This window comes from Poecilia reticulata, linkage group LG3 (assembly GCF_000633615.1).
Source record: "Poecilia reticulata strain Guanapo linkage group LG3, Guppy_female_1.0+MT, whole genome shotgun sequence".
Taxonomy (NCBI): Eukaryota; Metazoa; Chordata; class Actinopteri; order Cyprinodontiformes; family Poeciliidae; genus Poecilia; species Poecilia reticulata.
The window spans coordinates 18,904,937-18,923,769 of NC_024333.1; the positions used below are offsets into that span (position 1 = coordinate 18,904,937).

Consider the following 18,833-nt stretch of genomic DNA (forward strand, 5'->3'; position numbering starts at 1 on the left):
CACACACACAACATAATAGATAAAAAACATAAAAATAGAAATCCCAGTATTAAAACAAACACCCTATGCATTCAGTATTGCTGGTGTCTAACCCTGTTTGCCGCAAAGTTGAGAATGAGGATCACATGGGAGTCTGCACACAGGCCCTGCTCATCTATTGAGCAAAAACAAAACAAGAGTCACATGACACCTCAACTTATCACATATACATACTGCTGCTTACCCTATCTGTATTGTCCTTAACGAAATTTGTAGTGTGCAGTGTTGTTTATTTGAATAGTATCATTTTAAAACAGCCTGTGAAGTTTTTGTTTTGTTTTTAATTTATTAAAGTAAGTTTAATTTAGTTGGACAAAAGGCCAATCGTTTGCATCTCTCAGGAGCTGCAGCCGTGCAGCTGTGTATAGTGCTCCCTGAAAAAAAAAAAAAAAAAAAGTGTATTAAGGATGGCCTTACCTGTCCCTTTGGTGAGCTCCTTCTCCCCCCCACTTTCTCTGTCTTTGGTTTGGTCCTCCTGATCTGTGGTGGTCTCACTAGCAGCCTCCACATCCTCGCTCAGCTCTCCTGAAGGGGGAGGGAGACCGGAATATGTAAATCACCACACCATCAGAATTGGTGGAAGCACTTAAAGGGACGGCAGCATTTTTTTTTTTCTATAGGAGCTCGCAACAATTACATTTGCTGACACATAGTTGCAAGGCTAGCAGACAAAGAGGACAGAATCTGCTTTCTATTGCTGCAGTATCTGATAACACTAATATTTAGTCAGACTTGAATTATTAAATCAGAGTTGAATCATGAGGGAAGAGGAAAACAAATATTGATTCATAGAGGAAAGAATGTTTTTTTTATTCTTATTTAGTAGGGATACAAAACTGCAAAAGGAAAAAAAAAAGACACAAGTTCTAGTAGATGGAAAAATAACTGCATCCTTCAAGAAATAGACATTTTATCACACACCGTTCTCTTGCACACATTTTACTGTCCCTTGCTGCAATCTGCTAAATTACTAACCAATACCAATAACCCAGTTTTTCTTCTGTTATTCTACTATTAAAAAATCATAAATATTTAAAACTTTCAGGCCAACAATTCAATGTATTTTTATGCCAAGTCAAAGTCAGAAATCCCCTGTAACCATCTTAAAAGCATTAGCTCGATATATCAGGGCCATTTAGGTGCGTCAAAGTCCCAACAATGGATATCCAATAACTCCATTTGTAAGTAACACACAGAGGAAAAGATAGCAAAAACAGATAATAAAAAGCGCATCAATCATGTTTATTTCCCTCCAGTGCCCTGTGAACATCCCCTCTGCCTGTTAAGTTTGTTTAAAAGTAGAGAGACTTGCATGCAACAGCATTGATTTGACAACAGTAAACTAGGCCGCAGTCGATACGCTTTATCAGTTATTACACAAGTCAGCTAATTCTCAGCAAATGTACTTAAATGCTCTTTTGAAAATGCTTTCATGCCTCGGTCTCTACTCTATGAGCTATTGATATATTGACAAAAGTACAACAGCTACTGAAATATCCTGGTCAAGTATTCAGCCCTGCAGTCATCGCGCATCTAGTTTGAGCACACTACAGGAATATCATGAGCCAAAACCGCTTTTGTGACATTACGCTGTCCCTCATCACTCCCTGTTACTTCTCTCAATTAGTGAATGCTCCTGCTCATCAACAGACCTGCTTATTAAAGTCAGAGTCATAACTGAGATACATCCTAAGACAAACAAACAAAAAATCCACGGTAAATCTTCAGTTGCTTAAAAATGAATGGTTACAAGAACAATACTGGAATAAGAAACATAACTTTTCACAGAACTGCTTCACTGCTTAAGGAGGCTTAAAGAGGTAACAAAAAATATTAACAAAAAAACCATACAATAATTGAGCAGGAAACACCTTTTATATTCCTAACCACAAACTAGGAAGCGCTTCCTGCTTGCCAGTACAGCTGTTGGAGGAAACAGCTGTCTGAGCGGAGTGAGAAGTGTATGGATTTTGATGTAAAATATCACCAAAGCCAATCTGACAATCCACTGTTTAAATAAACATTTTTAAAGGCAAGGCTGACAACTTGAACATGCATATCTAAGTCATATTTTTTTTTCTTTTACTCTTTAAATGTAAAAAAAATCTAAATTCTATCTAGAATATTCCAAAACACCAAATGTTCTCTAAACGAGCCCAAAATCTTCTGCAGGGTTGTTTAATCCCATCTACCTCACGTCTGCATAAATCTCCACAGCTGCGTGAGAATTAGGATGCTGTGCAGCTGCATAGGTGCTTAGATTACAAAATAATCCCCAGGTAAATTTTTTCAACCTTTAAAAATGGGGCAATGTGTCATTTCCTGCCATGTGACACATGTAGTGAGACTAATTCTCCACCCACACATCAATACTTACTTTGTTCTCAAACATTACCGTGATAGGCAGCCTACATTTTAAAGCTATTTAGCTTCCGTGTACCCGCCCCCAAAAATCGAGCACAAACACGTTACCTGCACGTATGTGCACGCATACGTTTCTTTCCCCATCATGTTTTTTTATTCTGCTTTATCGAGATGTTTAATCAACATGCATGACAATTTGAGCCTGCACAACACAGAACCCCATACATAATTTATACAGAAATGCAGACGTATGATTCCAGCAGCGCTTTCACATCTCCAAGCGGCAAATGGTTTTGCCCATTTCTTGTCTCATCTACAACCGCATTACAGAATGATTAAAGCTAGGTCGACTTTAATTAATGAAAGGTCACGAGTGGCCTAAGAGTAGGATGCAAATGGAAGAGACACTAAAACTGCAGCTGCAGATTAACTCTGGAAATAGATTAGGAGAAACACTCAAAGCTATGGCAGTGGGCCATTTCTAACCCAAATCTGAAAGATGTAAAGGACAATAGCCTGAAGGTTGTCTTCTAATTAATTGTCTTCATTAACCATTCTAATACAATGATATGAAACAGTTCCATTAATCTAATCATGCAAGCTGAATAAGCCTATTGCCGACACAAAGATTAAACTCATCTGTTCTGAGCATATAAATTTCAGCCCTGCTCTGCCAGTCACTCAGTGGGGACAGTTCATGGGCTCTCTGTTCCAGCGTATCCCAGACAGACACACATACGCACACGCACACATACACACACACACGCACACGCGCGCACACACAAACACACACACACACACATCATTCAGGCGCTTTGCAGCCTTTCCCCATGAGTTTTTCTTCCTTGCCTGTGACTGCAAAGGCCTACTCAAACCCATAGGTGTCACTCTATACAAGCTGGGAGAGAGCAACTTGCTCGCACACATTAATGAGGTGCGGGGGGAAGGGGCCGAACAGCATCAGACAGAAACACATGGGGAAAGGAAAACGGGAAGAAATATGTGGAGATGACAAAAGCAGATGCTATGCAAAAGCTGTCCGGTGAAGATGAGACACTGAAAATGGAAAGATTACCTTCAGATGAGAGAGAGCAGTCTTCCTTTTTCCCCCCGAAGAGCAGTGATTACACTAATGCTAATCAGACTGACAAGCACAAACGGCCTAATAAATAATTGATGGTAACCACTGCACTTTCCAGTATTCCTTCCCAGACTGTAGAGAAGAGCAGCAGCAAGTAATAATAGTCACTCTGGATATCTTTCACTGGGTCAGGCTCCTCCTCCGTCCGCGGCCTCAGCTGAATATACCGCTATGATGGTAACTGCCTTTTAAAAGTGCGGAACTGCAGTCCCACCTGAAAACGGCTCCCGTGGTCCTCAAACTATTTTCTGCTGCATATTCGGTTCTCAGACAATAACACTAGTGCCTGCTGCCGTTTGACATGCATGTGCCCTGGATCACCCCTGTGAGGGATGAGTTGAACTTCTTCCTCTGCCGGGCTCCTGAGTTCTTGGAAGGAAGGTTGCGTTCTGCCTCCTTCTGGCTGTGGCTCCATCTCTAAGCCCTCATTACTCTCATTATCATTATCAAAGCTGCTGTCATCAGTTTTAGCCAGGTGTCACAGGGTTGTACAGTAAATCAGATAGGTGCGCGCCCCTCTGCCCCCCATGCTTTATCCCAGGGTGGACAGCTTCCTTTTCCATAGCGCTGTTCTGTCGGATAAAAAGCAATCTTATTTCACACTTCACAGACTCCATCTTTCTCCCCTACTTCGTCTTTTAAGCATCCCCCTCAGCCTCCCCCAGCACCCGGTGCTCCCCTTCCATGTATTAAAGTTGGCCTGACTCTGGACTAGAGGGCGCAAAATGAAAGTGACAGGAGGGTACCATGGGACAATGAGACACAGGACCCATGCTGAGAGCTTTCATGCATTGTCTGCTCCTCATATCAGCACCTCTGCACTCCGTACACAGGACACTCCTCCCTCTTCTAAAGCAAAATAAACAGCAAAACCCTTCCAACTTTTAATACCCCCCACCTTCACCAACACAGTTAGAAGCTCTCTCCTCGAGTCTTCACAAGGTGCAAATCATAAAACCACCACTGAGAAAAACATGTCAGAAAACAAAGACAAAATGTGTGTTCCACATGAACATCTAATAAGCTGTAAGGTGACATTATCAGAAACAGTAATTGTCACTTGCATTACTTATGCCGAAAAAAACAAAAATTAAGAACGGACACACTGAATATATGCATATATATTTGAAATGGCTGTCAAAACACTCAAACTGATATGTAGAAAAATTGAAAACTAAGCAGCAGTACTTCCATCAAATTAAAGCACCCAGTGTGGTAATATCTCAGGAAATGAATGCACCGAATGTGAGGGAGTTTGGCTCATGCAAAATGAATGTCTATTTTGTCTCTGTGCTCCACTCACATATGCCCTCGCTCCCTGCTCTCCCACACAGCATCACGGTCTTTGAAAAGAAAGACGAGCAAGGCTACTTTGGCGCTGCTGGTCAGAGTTACGTGTTAGATTCCTGACCTGTCTATGGGGGGGGACTTGCTGGCCTCTCCCTGCTGGCCCTGCTCTGACCTCAGGATCCAAATGTGAATGAATACTTTGTGTCTCCAACGGGCTGAGGGCAGGAGGAACAAAAAGGGCGCAAGAGCAGCGGAGGAGAAGGTGCAGCAGGTGGAGGAGGGGTAAAGAGTTAGGGCAGCTAATAATTAAAAAAAAAAAAAAAAAAACTTTACAGAGCAAGTTAATCACAGACAGCTTTAGATGCTGCAATGGAAGCGTGTTTTTGAGCCATTGCTTTATCTTTTGGTACATGCACATCACACCAGCCTATAGGTCCTCATTCTGATTCCCCTTACATCTCAAAGTCAATATTGTTTCGTGTTATGGGAGATAAAAAAAGATTTAAAAAGCACTCTCATTGCAGCTCATTTAACCATTTTCTATGCTCTTGGTACTTATTCAATTAAAAATATTTTCCCTAACGTGTTACCTCTTGGGAAACTAATTAGAAATACTTATTGCAGTAATGACATGTTTAGAAACATTACAAATAAAGTAAAGTGCAGCTGCTCCAATTCTTTTGTCTTTGTGTTTTACTTGGGGTGATAAAGGAGAGGAGGATCTAGGTTAATGTGGCTGTGGACGGGGACTGAGCATGCAAGGACTGCTCACTCTTCAGCTCCATCTGATACACACAACACACACACACACACACACACACACACACACACACACACACACACACACAACCCTGACTTTGTTAAATGTCTAAGATGATGGCTGCAAACTAACACATATTACATCCACAATGGAAGATACAGGCTGTACTTTTCCCCTTTCCCTGATAGAATGGCAGGCTGAAAGCCTGGATAAGGGGCAAAAGCATCATTGGGCAATACTCTTTTATCTACTCCGCCTGAGGGACATTGTCCTGCACAAAGAGTCACTCTGCCTCTTTAGTTACTCGGTACAGCAAGCCATCCCCCTGCTCCCCCTTATCCTGCACCCCCCCGTCTCACCATGCATTTATGCTTATCGTCTTCCACTTCTGCCTGCTTTTAAATCAACCTATTTTTGTTAATGCGCCATTTTTTTTCTTCATTTTCCTCGAGCTCAAACTACAATCCCTTTACTTTGTTTGTGACTATTCAAAGGAGCCAAGCAGTTCATGGGCAGAGGGGATAGATGAAAAAAAAAAGGCATCACCGCTGTCATGAAGGGCAATCACATCAACTCTGAAATATTCACCAGTGGCTTGGAAAATGCGATGGTACAGTTATGACAGGCGGACACTCTAGCCCCCCGTCGCCCCCACCCGGCTCCCGACTCAGCCCCCACCACGCCGGCCCCGCTCTCCATCAGGGCGGAAGCACGGTGGACATTCTGAATATGTATAACCCGGAAAATGTATTGATTTTTCATTTGGTGAAGAGGGACACACAAAAATCACATAACCTGAAACTGTCACAGCTCTTCTGTTCATAGCTCATCTCTCCTGATGTTTGGCTTTTGCCACAAAATCTCTTTAATTACCAGGTATAGTAAGCTTCAGAGCCTTTCTCCACAGAGACGCTGCCACATACAGCCTGCTGGGCTTAACAAGACAGCCCACATCTATTATATATGACATACACCCAGCAGCTTTTGTTTCATATCTAACTAATAAGTGCACTGAATGCGACTATACCCACAGTTTTTGTTTTTTTTACCATACAAAGCTGTAGTGCAAAAAGCTTTCTTGAGGAAAGCCTTGAAAATAACAAAATGCAGCACGACACATTAAAAAGACCTTTTCATATGAAAAGATAATCCTGAATGGTCCGAGCACTTATTTCATGGGCTTTTCTGAAGCCCCACTGCTTAACATGAATTTCTCCCATTGATCCAAGTTTTTTCAGGTAGCAGGCAGGTCCCCCCTATGTTTCACTGAGTGTGCACACTTGTGTATATCTGTGTCCATTAACAGGTACTTATCTGTTTATCTCTCCTTTTAGGCACTGCAGACCAGTACAGTGAACTGTCTGAAAAAGATCTCTGTCTGTCGATTTATCGAATGTACCATTTGCATATCTTTGTAGTGCTTCCATCTGCCTGTGGACCGTTCTGTGGTGGTATTAGCTCAGAAAATCAATGTTGCCATGGCGGGATGTATGCAGCCCCTACCGCTGCACGTGCTTAGAGTCCGGCTTATAGCTCCCGCATGAGCCCTATTTACATGAGTCCTGCTGGTACAAGACCCCACACCCCACTCCTTTCAGTTCTTCAAATCTTTGTAAACTTAAAGTCCACAAACATTTCTCAGCTTGCCTCCCAAGAGTAGGCGGGCTTGCCATCCTCCTCTGTGGTCATGTTGCCTCCCCGTTTCCATCCAAAGCCCTGAGCTTGACCGTCTGTTTGTTTATGAAAGCGTACGCAGAGATAAAACAGAATCCAACAAGGTTATGAATACCAATTTTGCTAATCAATTTTATTTCAAATCTAAAATGTAGGGTAGCATTGATGCGTGTTTGCTCTCAAAGGTCGAGCGGCTTGCTGAGTTCAGATGTTTTATGTTAGTAGAAAGGAAAGGTGGAGAAAGGTGTGGTGTGTTTCATTTTATTTATTCATTTATTACACTTATTTCTGTTTGTTACATCATGCCGCTATACATTTATGGATGGAGAAAGCACACGAGGATACCTTAGTGTTGATATAAATTTTTCTTGCAGAGACTGTAGTGGATGTGGAGGGAAACTTTTCTTCTCGGTTGCAACTGGCTGGTTACTCATAGCTAATTGCTAAAGAAATCCAATGATTACACTGCAGAGGCACTTTAAAACATCCTGAGAGAGCAACCACATATTGGGCAAAGGAAAAAAAATTAAAGCTCACTCCACCTCCATCTATTCAATTTCTAACACAAATCAAACACAGGGAGCTTTCTTTTACCATTTGTCTTTCTTTCTGCCCCTCTTTGCATAGACCATCCATTACTTTCACATGAAATATGAAAAGGCAATATCCTCTCTGTGTTTGTACTGAAGCGTAATGCGATTGTGTTGTCATTTATAGGAAATAATCACAAACCTCTCTTTCATTTTCCAGTTCAAATAACCATGAAAAATTAGCCTTCAATGTCAGGGAGGACAACAAAGGGATGCACACAGACTATTGCTCCACCACTGCACTTGACATTTCGCCTTAATAGGAAAACGGCTGGTTGTTTCTATCTTTCTTTTCCACCCCAATCTTTTTCTTCGGCTAACCTCTTTTTTTTTTTTAACCTAATTAAAAAGTTCTGCACTCAGATCTTTGCAAATCTTTGCTGCGTCTTTATTCACCATGGCGGGTCGGTGTGCAAGAGAAACAAAAAAAATTGGAAGGTTAGAAAACTTTGGTCCTATGCACAGAGTGCCCCCTGCTCATTAGCACCCCTTCCCCTGTCCGTTAATGGCCAATGCAGAGGAAAGATGTCGTCAGACAGCCACTAAGGGGCCCAGGTCGCTGTGACTACCGTCCAGCAGCCTGATAAATAAATAATTCAAGAGCTATCAGACTCTCTGGCAGCAGAGCAGTCCCAAAAACACACACTCAGGACACGGCTTGTAAAGGCCTTCCTAACTGATCAGCATTTAGCCCTTACAAACGATGTACAACTAGAGATATATGCAAGATCCAACACAATTAGCCTGAGCTATCGTCTGAGGATCCTTTTAATTCAGGAAATCCTTATTTTCACTCTCAGCAGCAAAGTAATAGTAACTACCTTGTATACTGCTATCAATAAGTGTGTAACAGGCAGGCTGCCTTTCGCTTTAAATAAACACAAAATGAAGAGCCATTTTTCAGTGCAGTTATAGAAAATGCAATTAAACTAATTGAATTTAAGAAAACATCACAATCCAAAAAGACTGATAAAAAAAAAAAAGTCAAAGCTTCAAACCTTCAAATCCATAGAGACTCCCGGTGTATTTGTGAAGTTAAAGGAAACAACAGCGACACTGATCATGCACCAATCAGGCTTAACCTTGTGATCACTTACAGATAGTGATTAACATTCTGATGGACACAGTACGTACAAAACTGTAGAGGTTTCCAGTCTGCTGGCACCAGGATATACTTATGGGAAGAAGCCAATCCAGTGTAGGCAAAGTGATGCCTTGGAAAATGTTCTGCTAGTTAACCTTGGTTCCTGTCATTCTTACAGAGGTTCGTTTTTAAATAGCACCAACCTGAGCACCGCTTAAGACCTTCAAAGCCTTTTGATAGAAAGTACTCAGTTATGTTTTTGGCTCATTCAGCAGAATAATGTCTCCGACCACAAGAGAGGAATGCTTCGAGAATGACTTGAGAGGCACATCAGAGTATAAGGTGTCAACGTAAAAACTCCAAATTCCCCAGGTCTCAATCCAATCAAGCATATGTGTGATATGCTACATAAACAAATTCAATCCACCTCACGACTTACAGGACTTTTAAAAAAAAAGAAAAAAAGAAAAGAAAATCTGCTTCTAACATCCTTGTGCCAGATACCACAGTGCACCTTCAAAGGTCCAGGGAAATCTATGCCACACTGGGTCAGGGCTATTTTGGACCAACACACTATTAGGCAACTGTTCATAATGTTATACAAAATCGTTGCATAAGTTTATGACAACTAAACGTCCACTGAGATACAGTGTTTTGCCCTTGATCCTTTGGCAAAGGCTTAGGGCAGGTGAAAAAAAAAACATCTCATGTGATTAGCTTCTCTTTTATTTATATATAGTAATTTACTTTCACACAATTATTCCTGGGCCGTTTACTTCTTAATTATACAAAGATCTTTAAGTTTTATTTGCAAACCATAGGGTACAATTAGAGGCTGGAATGTTACACAAGAAGATGCTGGAATGCAGTGCCTAATAAAAAGTTACGTGAATGTCAAAAATGTCCGGCACTTGTCTTTAAAAACAAGCAGAGATTACCTGCAACTGGTGTTGACTATTGCTGATTATTAGCGGATGAATTATTCTATAAGAAAATGCTACAAAGTTTAAACAGGTGTGATTGAATCCAAGCAAATTTTGCTTTGCTGTAAGACTGAGAAAGTGAGCTGAAGCCTCCTACAGGGAAGGAACTGTGCTGCCCGCTGTGCTGCTCTCCAGAGAAGGAGCCTTGGAGTGATTACAGTCAAACATTGCTACTCAGTTAACTTTGGCTCAGCCACAAGAGAGGGAGAAGACAAGACAAGAAAGAGAGAAGGGAAGAAAGAGAGACAGAAGGGAAGGAAGGAAGGAAAAGAAGGAAGGAAGAAAACAAGGAAGGGGGAAAAGAAGGAAGGACAGAAAGAAAGGAGGAAAGAAAAAAAAGATGACATCACATAGACCATCTTTTAGAAATAAAAAAGAAACAAAGTGACTTGTAGAGTTTCATATTGCTCATGTGTCTTTTACCCAGTACTAAAAGAGAAAAACCTCAGCCAGTGACAATCACTGAGGTCAAATGATTTTTTTTTTTCTTTTCGGGTTTTAAGACTGTCTGATGTCCAAAAGCTTTAACACACCCTTACCTCGACAAAAAAAAAAAAAAAAAAAAAAAGTTTAAAAAAAAATACAGCTGAGAACAGCTCTGTAGGGGAGCAGATATTAGACAGTTTCACATGTCCTTGGATTCTGAAGTAGAGGCCAATTAAATGGCTTTGCAGCATCCAATTTGTGCTGAGTGAACAGGTATGAATGTTGGGGTGGGGGCTCCGTGGCAGCGGGCATAAAGAGGACAGAGCAGAGCGCACTCTCAGAAAGGTGCCAGCTAACTCTACTGTCAGTGGATTTCTGAGTCTTGCATATTCGCAGGACATTAGGATGATACAGAGCGACATTATTTAACGTAACGTTAACTTTCACACAGAACCACTGGTGTTTTGAGCATCATAAGTACTCACAGGACACCAGCTCTTCCAGTACAAGCCTCTCCTCTGTTTAATGCTGACTGAGCACAGACTTATGGAAATAAGTGGGTCTGGGTGGTGAGGTTCATACCCTCTCAGAGGCATGGTCAGGGAATTAACAGTCTCTTCCCTACAGAGACCTGGCCCTCCTGCTAAATTGGTACCATGTTTTACCACATCTTGCATTTTTATTGTATATGCATGTTGTTGTTAGTGCAGCTGTTATAGTTACTTTTAATATAATAGGAGCTCTTACTGTCTTTGCTGCGGAAGACTCTTCTCACTCATTAGCCAAAAGTTTGAGAGCTGGGCTGAGAGTCCCGATAAGGTACAAATTTAATTATTTATCTCGCTGGTTGGCGTTTTGTTGCACCTCTAAGGCCTAAAGGCAGGGCCTCTAACTAGCAAAGGGCCGTCTCTGGAGAACTGCTGGAGTAAACAATTGAGAAAATGTTATGCCAGGGGTGTCAGTTACCAGGAGAAAGCAAACACTAATCACTAAACTAATCATTAAAACACCCTGCCTACGATAATGTGGCTCTCTGTGGATTTGTGGTTCCTCCCCTGTGTACTGATCCAACATCCTAACGCTCCATCATGCCCTCAGCCTCAGTCCTGGCTCTTGCTCATGAATAGGCACCAATACAGATCCCTCCTCTTCATTCAGTCATGGTTTCTGTTGGCTCAAGCCAGGACCGGTGGCCTCTTGAGAAGGCTGTGATGAGAATTCATTTCTACCCATTATGTGCTCTTGTCCACTGCCTGAGTTCATCAGTTCAGTGCAACCAAGTCAATGAAAGGGTCTGTAATGAAGCAATCAGATGCAGCCTGGTTTTCTGGTCCCAACACTCCATTCTTGGCTACCAGACCCCATCTCCCAGTGCAGAGCATGGGGCTGGGCTGGAGGGGGGGCGGTGGGCTCCAGCAAAGGGAAGAGTGGGCTCAAACTGCACAGACATTAATTCAAAACCTAGTCTTTCATAGACTGGAGGATAAGCTGCTCTAACATGTGTTTCACACCAGGTCTTCTGGTTCCTGCAGCTTCAGAGACTCAGTTTGTGAAAGATCTGTTAGTTTATTGAAGATAACCCAGTAAGCGAGGAATGGCTGACACACTGTGTAACGTGCAGCTGGCAGATGTCTGTCATTTCTTCTACTTACACCTTTTTGGGTCAATTGGGAAGCGCCCGCCTTCAACTTCTTAAACTTGTGGAAAATAACAAGATGAGTTTCAATTTAACCTGTGTTAAACCCAAATTTGTGACTCAAAGTACTGGCACATTTAAAGAAATTAGGATTGTGAGTGAAAAGTGCAACGTTTCTTACCAGTCATCTCAGAAAGAGAAATTGACATTTTATAAAAAGAGTAAAATATTTCAAGCTTTTATTTTATTTTTTTGCCATTTTAATCATTAAGACTTGCAAAATTTAGTGTCTTGGAAAATTTCAATATCACATTAGACCAATCAAAAATAAAATAATGCCTTAACCACAAATTTCAGACTTCTGAAAAGTTTGTACATTTCTATTCACTCAGTAATTGATCGGGCTTCCTCTTGCATGAATCTCCACATCAATGTGCCATGGCATGGAGGCGATCAGCCTGTGGCACTGCGTAAGTGTAATGAAAGCCCAGATAGCTGGAGTCAGGTCATCTCTGTCTTCTTGATTCTGGTGTTTCTCATCTTCCTCTTAGCAGCCCATATATTTTCAATATGTTCTAGGTCAGGGGAATTTGCTGGTCATCAAGAACAGGAACACCATGGTCACTGAACCAGCTTTTGATACCTTTGGCAGTGGGGACAGGTTTCATGTCCTGATGGAAAATAAAATCAGCATCTACATACAGCTTGTCAGCAGAGGGAATGGAGTTTGCTTGACAATCCTTTCAAGGCTGCAGTTCTCCCTGTTGTTGTTGCTGCACCTTTTTCTACCACACTTCTTCCTTCCACTCAATGTTCTGTTTAGGTACTGCTTGGATATAGAACTCCGAACAGCCAGCTTCTTCAGCAATGTGTCGATGGCCGTTATCTTGACATCTGTCAAGTCAGCTTTCTTCCTCATGATTGTGCAGCCAACAGACTCAGAGTGAGGGATTATTTATAGGCTCAGGAAACTTAAGGAGTGTTTTGAGTTAATTAGCAAATAAGGGTGTGACGCCATGAGTTTCCAATAATTACCTTTTCACAGTATTCTAATTTTCAGAGACACTGAATTTTGGGTTTTTGTTGCGTACAAGCCACAGTCGCAAAATTACAAGAAACAAAGGCTTGGAATATATGATTCCATAGAACATATGAGTTGCACTTTCTGAGACGACTGGGAAAAAATATTGCACTCTTACACAATATCCAGTTTTTTATTTTTATTTTATTTTTTTATACTAGTATATAGGTATCTTTAAGGTTTGTTTTAAACAGGGTTCAACAGCAGGGCACCAAGCCAAAATACACAGCATACACGATACAGTTTGACAACACCAAGTTTGCTCAAACATCACTATGGTATTTAAAGAATTTGCTAGATTATCCTTCTCTACATTCTTCCATTAAAGTTTACTTTTTCATTCACTTTCCTAGCTTTAGCCAAAAGACCCCACAGCTGGATTCTACCTGACAAGAACTCCTTAACAAGCAGCAGTCATTAACCTCAGGAGCAGGCAGCTGCCATGTGATGTAGTGCTCTCGGCCTGCTGCAGAAGGGCCCTATTGATCCCAGACATACTTGGTGCCTTCCTGGATGTTTATAATCAATATGCAAATGGCCAGCTGCATTGATTCAATATTAATTTTCAATTAGGGAATTCTCGTGGGGTCCTTAGGGGTCAATACAGAACCATTCAAAGGGAAGGCTTGAGCAAGTTGCAGGCATTGACGTTCCTCCACCCAAGACAACTTACTTACTGTTTATTTAGCCTGCCCTGCTGTAAGTCCCGATTAAGGCTTCAGATAATGGCCAGAGAGACAGATGGACCTTTCTGCACTTCTGCAACACCCATTAGATAAACTGGATTTTGGTCTGAAGGGCTTGTCCAAACTAATAAGTCATCATTTCACACATTGTGTAGTTTCCTGTTCTGTTAAATCAGTGGAGGCAGGAGCAGTGACAGTATAAAAACAAACAAACCTCTCCATATTTTTTTATAAGGTTTTCCCCACCAAGAGATAAATTGATGAGCACATGTTTATGAGCAAGCATACAACAAATTGTACATCTGAGGGCTGCTCGTCAAGTCATTTAGAGCGTGTAAATAGGTACAGGAAAACGGCAAACATCAGATCTTTTTTATTGACTTATCTTTAATTAGTTTTCAAAGTCGGGTCACCAGCAGAGAAAGAATTGCCACAGTTGCAGCACTGTTTGACCAAGCTGATGGATCAAGCTACAAAATCCAAATTGTATTTTATCTATGTCATATAAATGAAATGAGCAAACACAATAAGGTTTTCTGCTATCTGACAGCAGGGTAGCATTTGAAACTTTGCTCATCAGTTGAAAGTTTCAGATAATGCCAAAGAAAACTAGAAAAATGTATAGCCAGACAGGAAGAAGAGGATCCAACCACAACCATATAACTCCAGCTTCAAATTTCAAAGACACATTTGAGATGAATGAGATTTGGTCAGACAATGAGTCTGACTGATTTTATTATTGCATTTCTCAGCCAGCAGATCAGTTAGCATGACTTTAGCACATTGTTAAGGAGGTCTCCATTCAGAAAACAATTCTAATTTGGCTGATAACCTTCAGCATTGCTTAACATTTTGCTTTAAACGCTGTGAACGCTCTGGGAAAGATTACAGCTTTACAGCCATGCTAACTCAGAGCAGACTAAGGAGCAAGCATGTGAAAATTGCCAAGAGTGTAACAGAGATAACCTGGTTGGACTATTTGCTTGGCTCTCCTGAAGATGCACCGCCTCAGGTAATTGGTTTAGGGATAACATTAATTACCACATTCCTCATTAATGGATGAAGCCTTTATTGGTTCCATTGATCAGCTGGACCTGTTAGCCATCATCCTTAGCAATGGTGGATGTAACAAGCTTACATATTGGCATATCAATTAATGCAATCAATTCCTGTCCAGCAGTTACAATGCATCCTACCCGCTTCTCTTTTACCATACCCCACTTACAATCTCAACTAGCTTCCCTCTGTCATGGGGTCTGGAATACAGGTTTAAGTCAAACGGAAGTTTTGGAGGGGAAAAAAAAAATATTTTGCTGAATTTTTTAAAACAACCAACAATTAAAACTTGATGTAAAGGTTATCTTAAAAAGTTTTTTACTTTAATTACTGGAATTTATCAATCCCAGATGAAGAAAAGGAAATCAGTTTGTTATGTGAATTATAACGGGTTAAAATGAAAATATATGAACATTGCCTCCATGGATCCAGTTGTCCCGCTGTACAAGTCTTTGACTTAAAGACAAGTCTTAAGGTGAAAGCCGACTATTTTTCCAAGATCAGTGTGCCTTTTAAGAAGGCGCAGATTACAACTTGGAATCCTTCCTCCGTCATCCATGCTCAAAAAGGGGTGACAGAATTCAAACACTAGGCTGTGGTTGCCTGGTATAACGTGGTGAAGTGGGTAGAACATCAGCAATGAATGAGGGAGTCGGGTGAGATAACTGAAAGCACACCATGACAAAGTGGAGGGATTTACCGTTGGGCCCGCAGCACTTCATTTGCCTAATAACAGATCATTCTATAAGAAAGTGGCTGCTTGGAGGGGGGATATCAACCAACGAGGATGTCTCACTCGCAGAAATCCTATTTGAAGACAACACCTTCTGAGCGCTCATCCTCCTCCACGCCTAAGACGATCCACGCGCATGACAGGGCCCATTAATATGACGCCCATGTAACCTTGCTCTTTCTGCCTCTCTTTTCCAACAGGAACAAAACCGATAGCCAGGGAGGAGGGGCATTATGTTATGACTGAGCGTGTAACAGGAGGGGTGGTGTTCATTTTAAAAAGATGTCTTAAATATCCTCCTCTAAGACACCTGGAGCCACCTCTTCAAAACTAGGAGTGAAAAGAAAAGAGTTCTTCATTTACCAATATCACATTAATGCAGATGTTTTAGGCAGGTTTTTAGTTCTCTGATGGATTAGTTGTGTTTCCTTAGCTCAAAAACAATCTCCATTGCACTCTGATAAACACCACACACAGGCCGCACACATAGGCCCCTCAAATCCACTAGCAAAACGCTACAGACTCAGTCTTATGTGTCTGCAAGATAAGTAAATATAGATATAGGGAAGATGATGACAAAGAGCTATTATCTGCAACTACACCCACTGAGCTGTAACACAAACATATTCCATGATTATTTATTTAAATACACCCTGTGGGGGAAAAAAAAAGAAAATCTGCCTGTGGAGTTCACTGGGAGCAGCACAGAGAAAACAGATTCATCGGACAGTGTTAAATGTCGAGTGGGGGGGCCAGACGAGCAGGCAGTCAGACGGACAGCTCTTACTTACTCTGTGTGGGACCTCCTGTTTGCCCCTGTCCCCCGAGCGGCACACAAGTGGGCTGAGCAATTAACAATTTCATGCTGATTGCCTGAAGCGTGTTTTGCTATGCCATAAAGATAATAGCATGAAGGGTGTAGCGGCAGGCCCCCCAATCCCCCTCCTCCGGTGTTCCTCTATTGCTTCCATGTCTCAATTCTCTCCTGTGTAATTCACATGTTGAAACGGCGCACTGCCTGCTTGCTTTATTAAAGACCGTCTCCCTGCTTAGAGGGCGCGTTTAAGAAAAAAAATATATAAAGATGACTCCCTGAAGAGTAAACAGGGATGATTATTAAAGGGAAGGAGAAACTAGAGTCTTGGTCTCCCACTGGCTTCTTGATTTGAAAGTCTAATTTGGCAACTGCACACAACAGGCGAGCAGGTATACAAAACAAACCAGTTCCATTTTGAAGCATGCCCGCCTTGGATTCTGGTGACAGCCGTCTTCTTCTTTCTCTACCTCAACATGGCATGACAGCAATCCACTTTGACCATGGAGCTTACCACTGTGCAACAGGAATATCTGTGCACCAGCCAGTAAACCTGTGACTCGTGTTCAGAACAGACAATATCAAAGAGTCTCAGAGGAGGGAAAGAACATGAGACGTAAGTAGTCGTCGGAAGCGGGAGAAGTGATTTTGACTCTGCACAGAAATACAGGCTGCATCTTGAGTAGCCTAAGGCCATAAGGAAATGTGGGCTTTATAATAATGAATAATAGTGGATCTCAGTGACTTTCAGGTTCTTATTTTTTTACATGCTTCAAAGAAACGAACACAATTTTTTAAGAATAATTCATCTGAATTAAATAGGATGGGAATCTTAAAGATTAGCTATTTAGATGATTTGGGCCTCTGTGAACGTAAGCAAAAGACAGGAAGGTTCAGCTGTGTTTTAAAAATTCTCGTCCATTTAGTCTAGTATAGACACTTTGCCTTGTTTCCTTCAGAGACTTTATGTACACTCATGAAACTGGAAGGATTATAGGAAATATTCTAGAGGGGGGAGAATTTAAAAAAATTTTAACATCTTGATAAGTAACTGCATTAAGTCTACTCGTCTCTGGAAGCCACATTATTGACAAACTACCTCAGGGATTAGTGCTGTCATAATTTGGAAACATACCCTAAAGACATGAGGGGTAGGTTTAGACAATAGGTTGCAGCAGCAGTCCCTTCTGCCCCTCTGGCCTGTCCTCATTGACCCCCATCTCGTCACCTCCCAGGCTTCTGGTTGGCTTTCCACCCCCTGGCTGAGTGTGAAAGTCCAGCTGGCACATTGACAGTCTCTGCACCTCAAATGAACAAACTGGAGCTGCATTAAAGCCCCCATATTGTTTATAATGAGCTCCTTCCAAATGTGCATTCTGAAGGAGCAAACACACAGACTCACTCGCCTACCACACAATAAGAAGAAACATGTTTTTGTGTTCATTTATAAGACATAATGTCACCCCCAACACCCACCCACCTCCACACAACAACACACATGCACAGACTTATAAATTGCAGTCACATCCCCCTGCTAGAAGGGGATGATAATTGCGGACGGCCAATAAATTACTGCTGCCTCCACATCAATTATAAGCATCACGTCTGGCAATGAGGAAAATGAGATCTTGTGACAAATTTCATGAGGCTTGGCTGCCCAGCAGCCTTTCTTAACATGCTACAGATAGCAATCCCTTATCTAGCCCCTGTAATGGGGAGCTACGGATAGAGAGATGGAGCTGCAGCCATTTAATTAAAAAGCTTGGGGTAGGGGGTGGAGAGGTGTAATTCATCGAAAAAGCACAGGAAGGAGACAAAGCCTTTGTCTGCAATACATATTTTGCTCAGTATTGTTGTTCATCACAAAGTTTGGATAACCTCTGAAAACAGCTGAATATTTTCACAGTCCTTGTGTCATTTCTTACTATTTTTTTCCCCTTTTGCTTCTTTGTTTTTAATATTTCCAATGGGTTTTTTTTGTTGTTGTTGTTTTTTTGTTTTGTTTTTGTTTTTACTTCTTCTTAGAAACGGATGACTGCAGTGGACAGACAATGGCATTGAATGAAATGGCCCCTGCACCTAATTGTATTCCCACCTGGGAAAGGCAGACAAGGGCGGAGGTTTCAGGAGCACAGCAATGAGGATTTATGGCAGAAGGGGAGACGGCAAAATAAAACACCGAAAGGGATGGCCCTTAAATCTCATTCCCAGTGCAATATTCATTGTAGTTGCAATCGGGCGTGCTGATAGAGCGCCGGGGAAAAAAAATGGCCGCATGTGTTCAAATTATGGCTGTACTCTCTACTAATATTTAACATCATTAGAAAATCATTAGAAAACCATCATAAAACCTGGGATTATGACCAGAGCATTAAACACAATGATTATTCAGTGTGTTCCTTCCCCGCTTCGCCTTGGAAATGAGATTTGTGCCGCAATGGCAATGTAGGGGAAACGTATGAATATTTTTCATAAT

At 41.6% G+C, this 18,833-nt stretch overlaps 1 protein-coding gene across 6 annotated transcripts in view; it reads right to left on the reverse strand.

The window, feature by feature from the left end:
- zfhx3b (zinc finger homeobox 3b) overlaps window positions 1-18,833 on the reverse strand; it is a 308,186-nt gene that overhangs the window by 23,600 nt on the left and 265,753 nt on the right. For all 6 annotated transcript variants that reach the window (XM_017303941.1, XM_017303940.1, XM_008405336.2 and 3 more), the window contains one exon: window positions 457-564. In XM_017303941.1, the coding sequence (XP_017159430.1) occupies window positions 457-564 (108 nt within the window). The remainder of the gene's footprint in view (window positions 1-456; window positions 565-18,833) is intronic.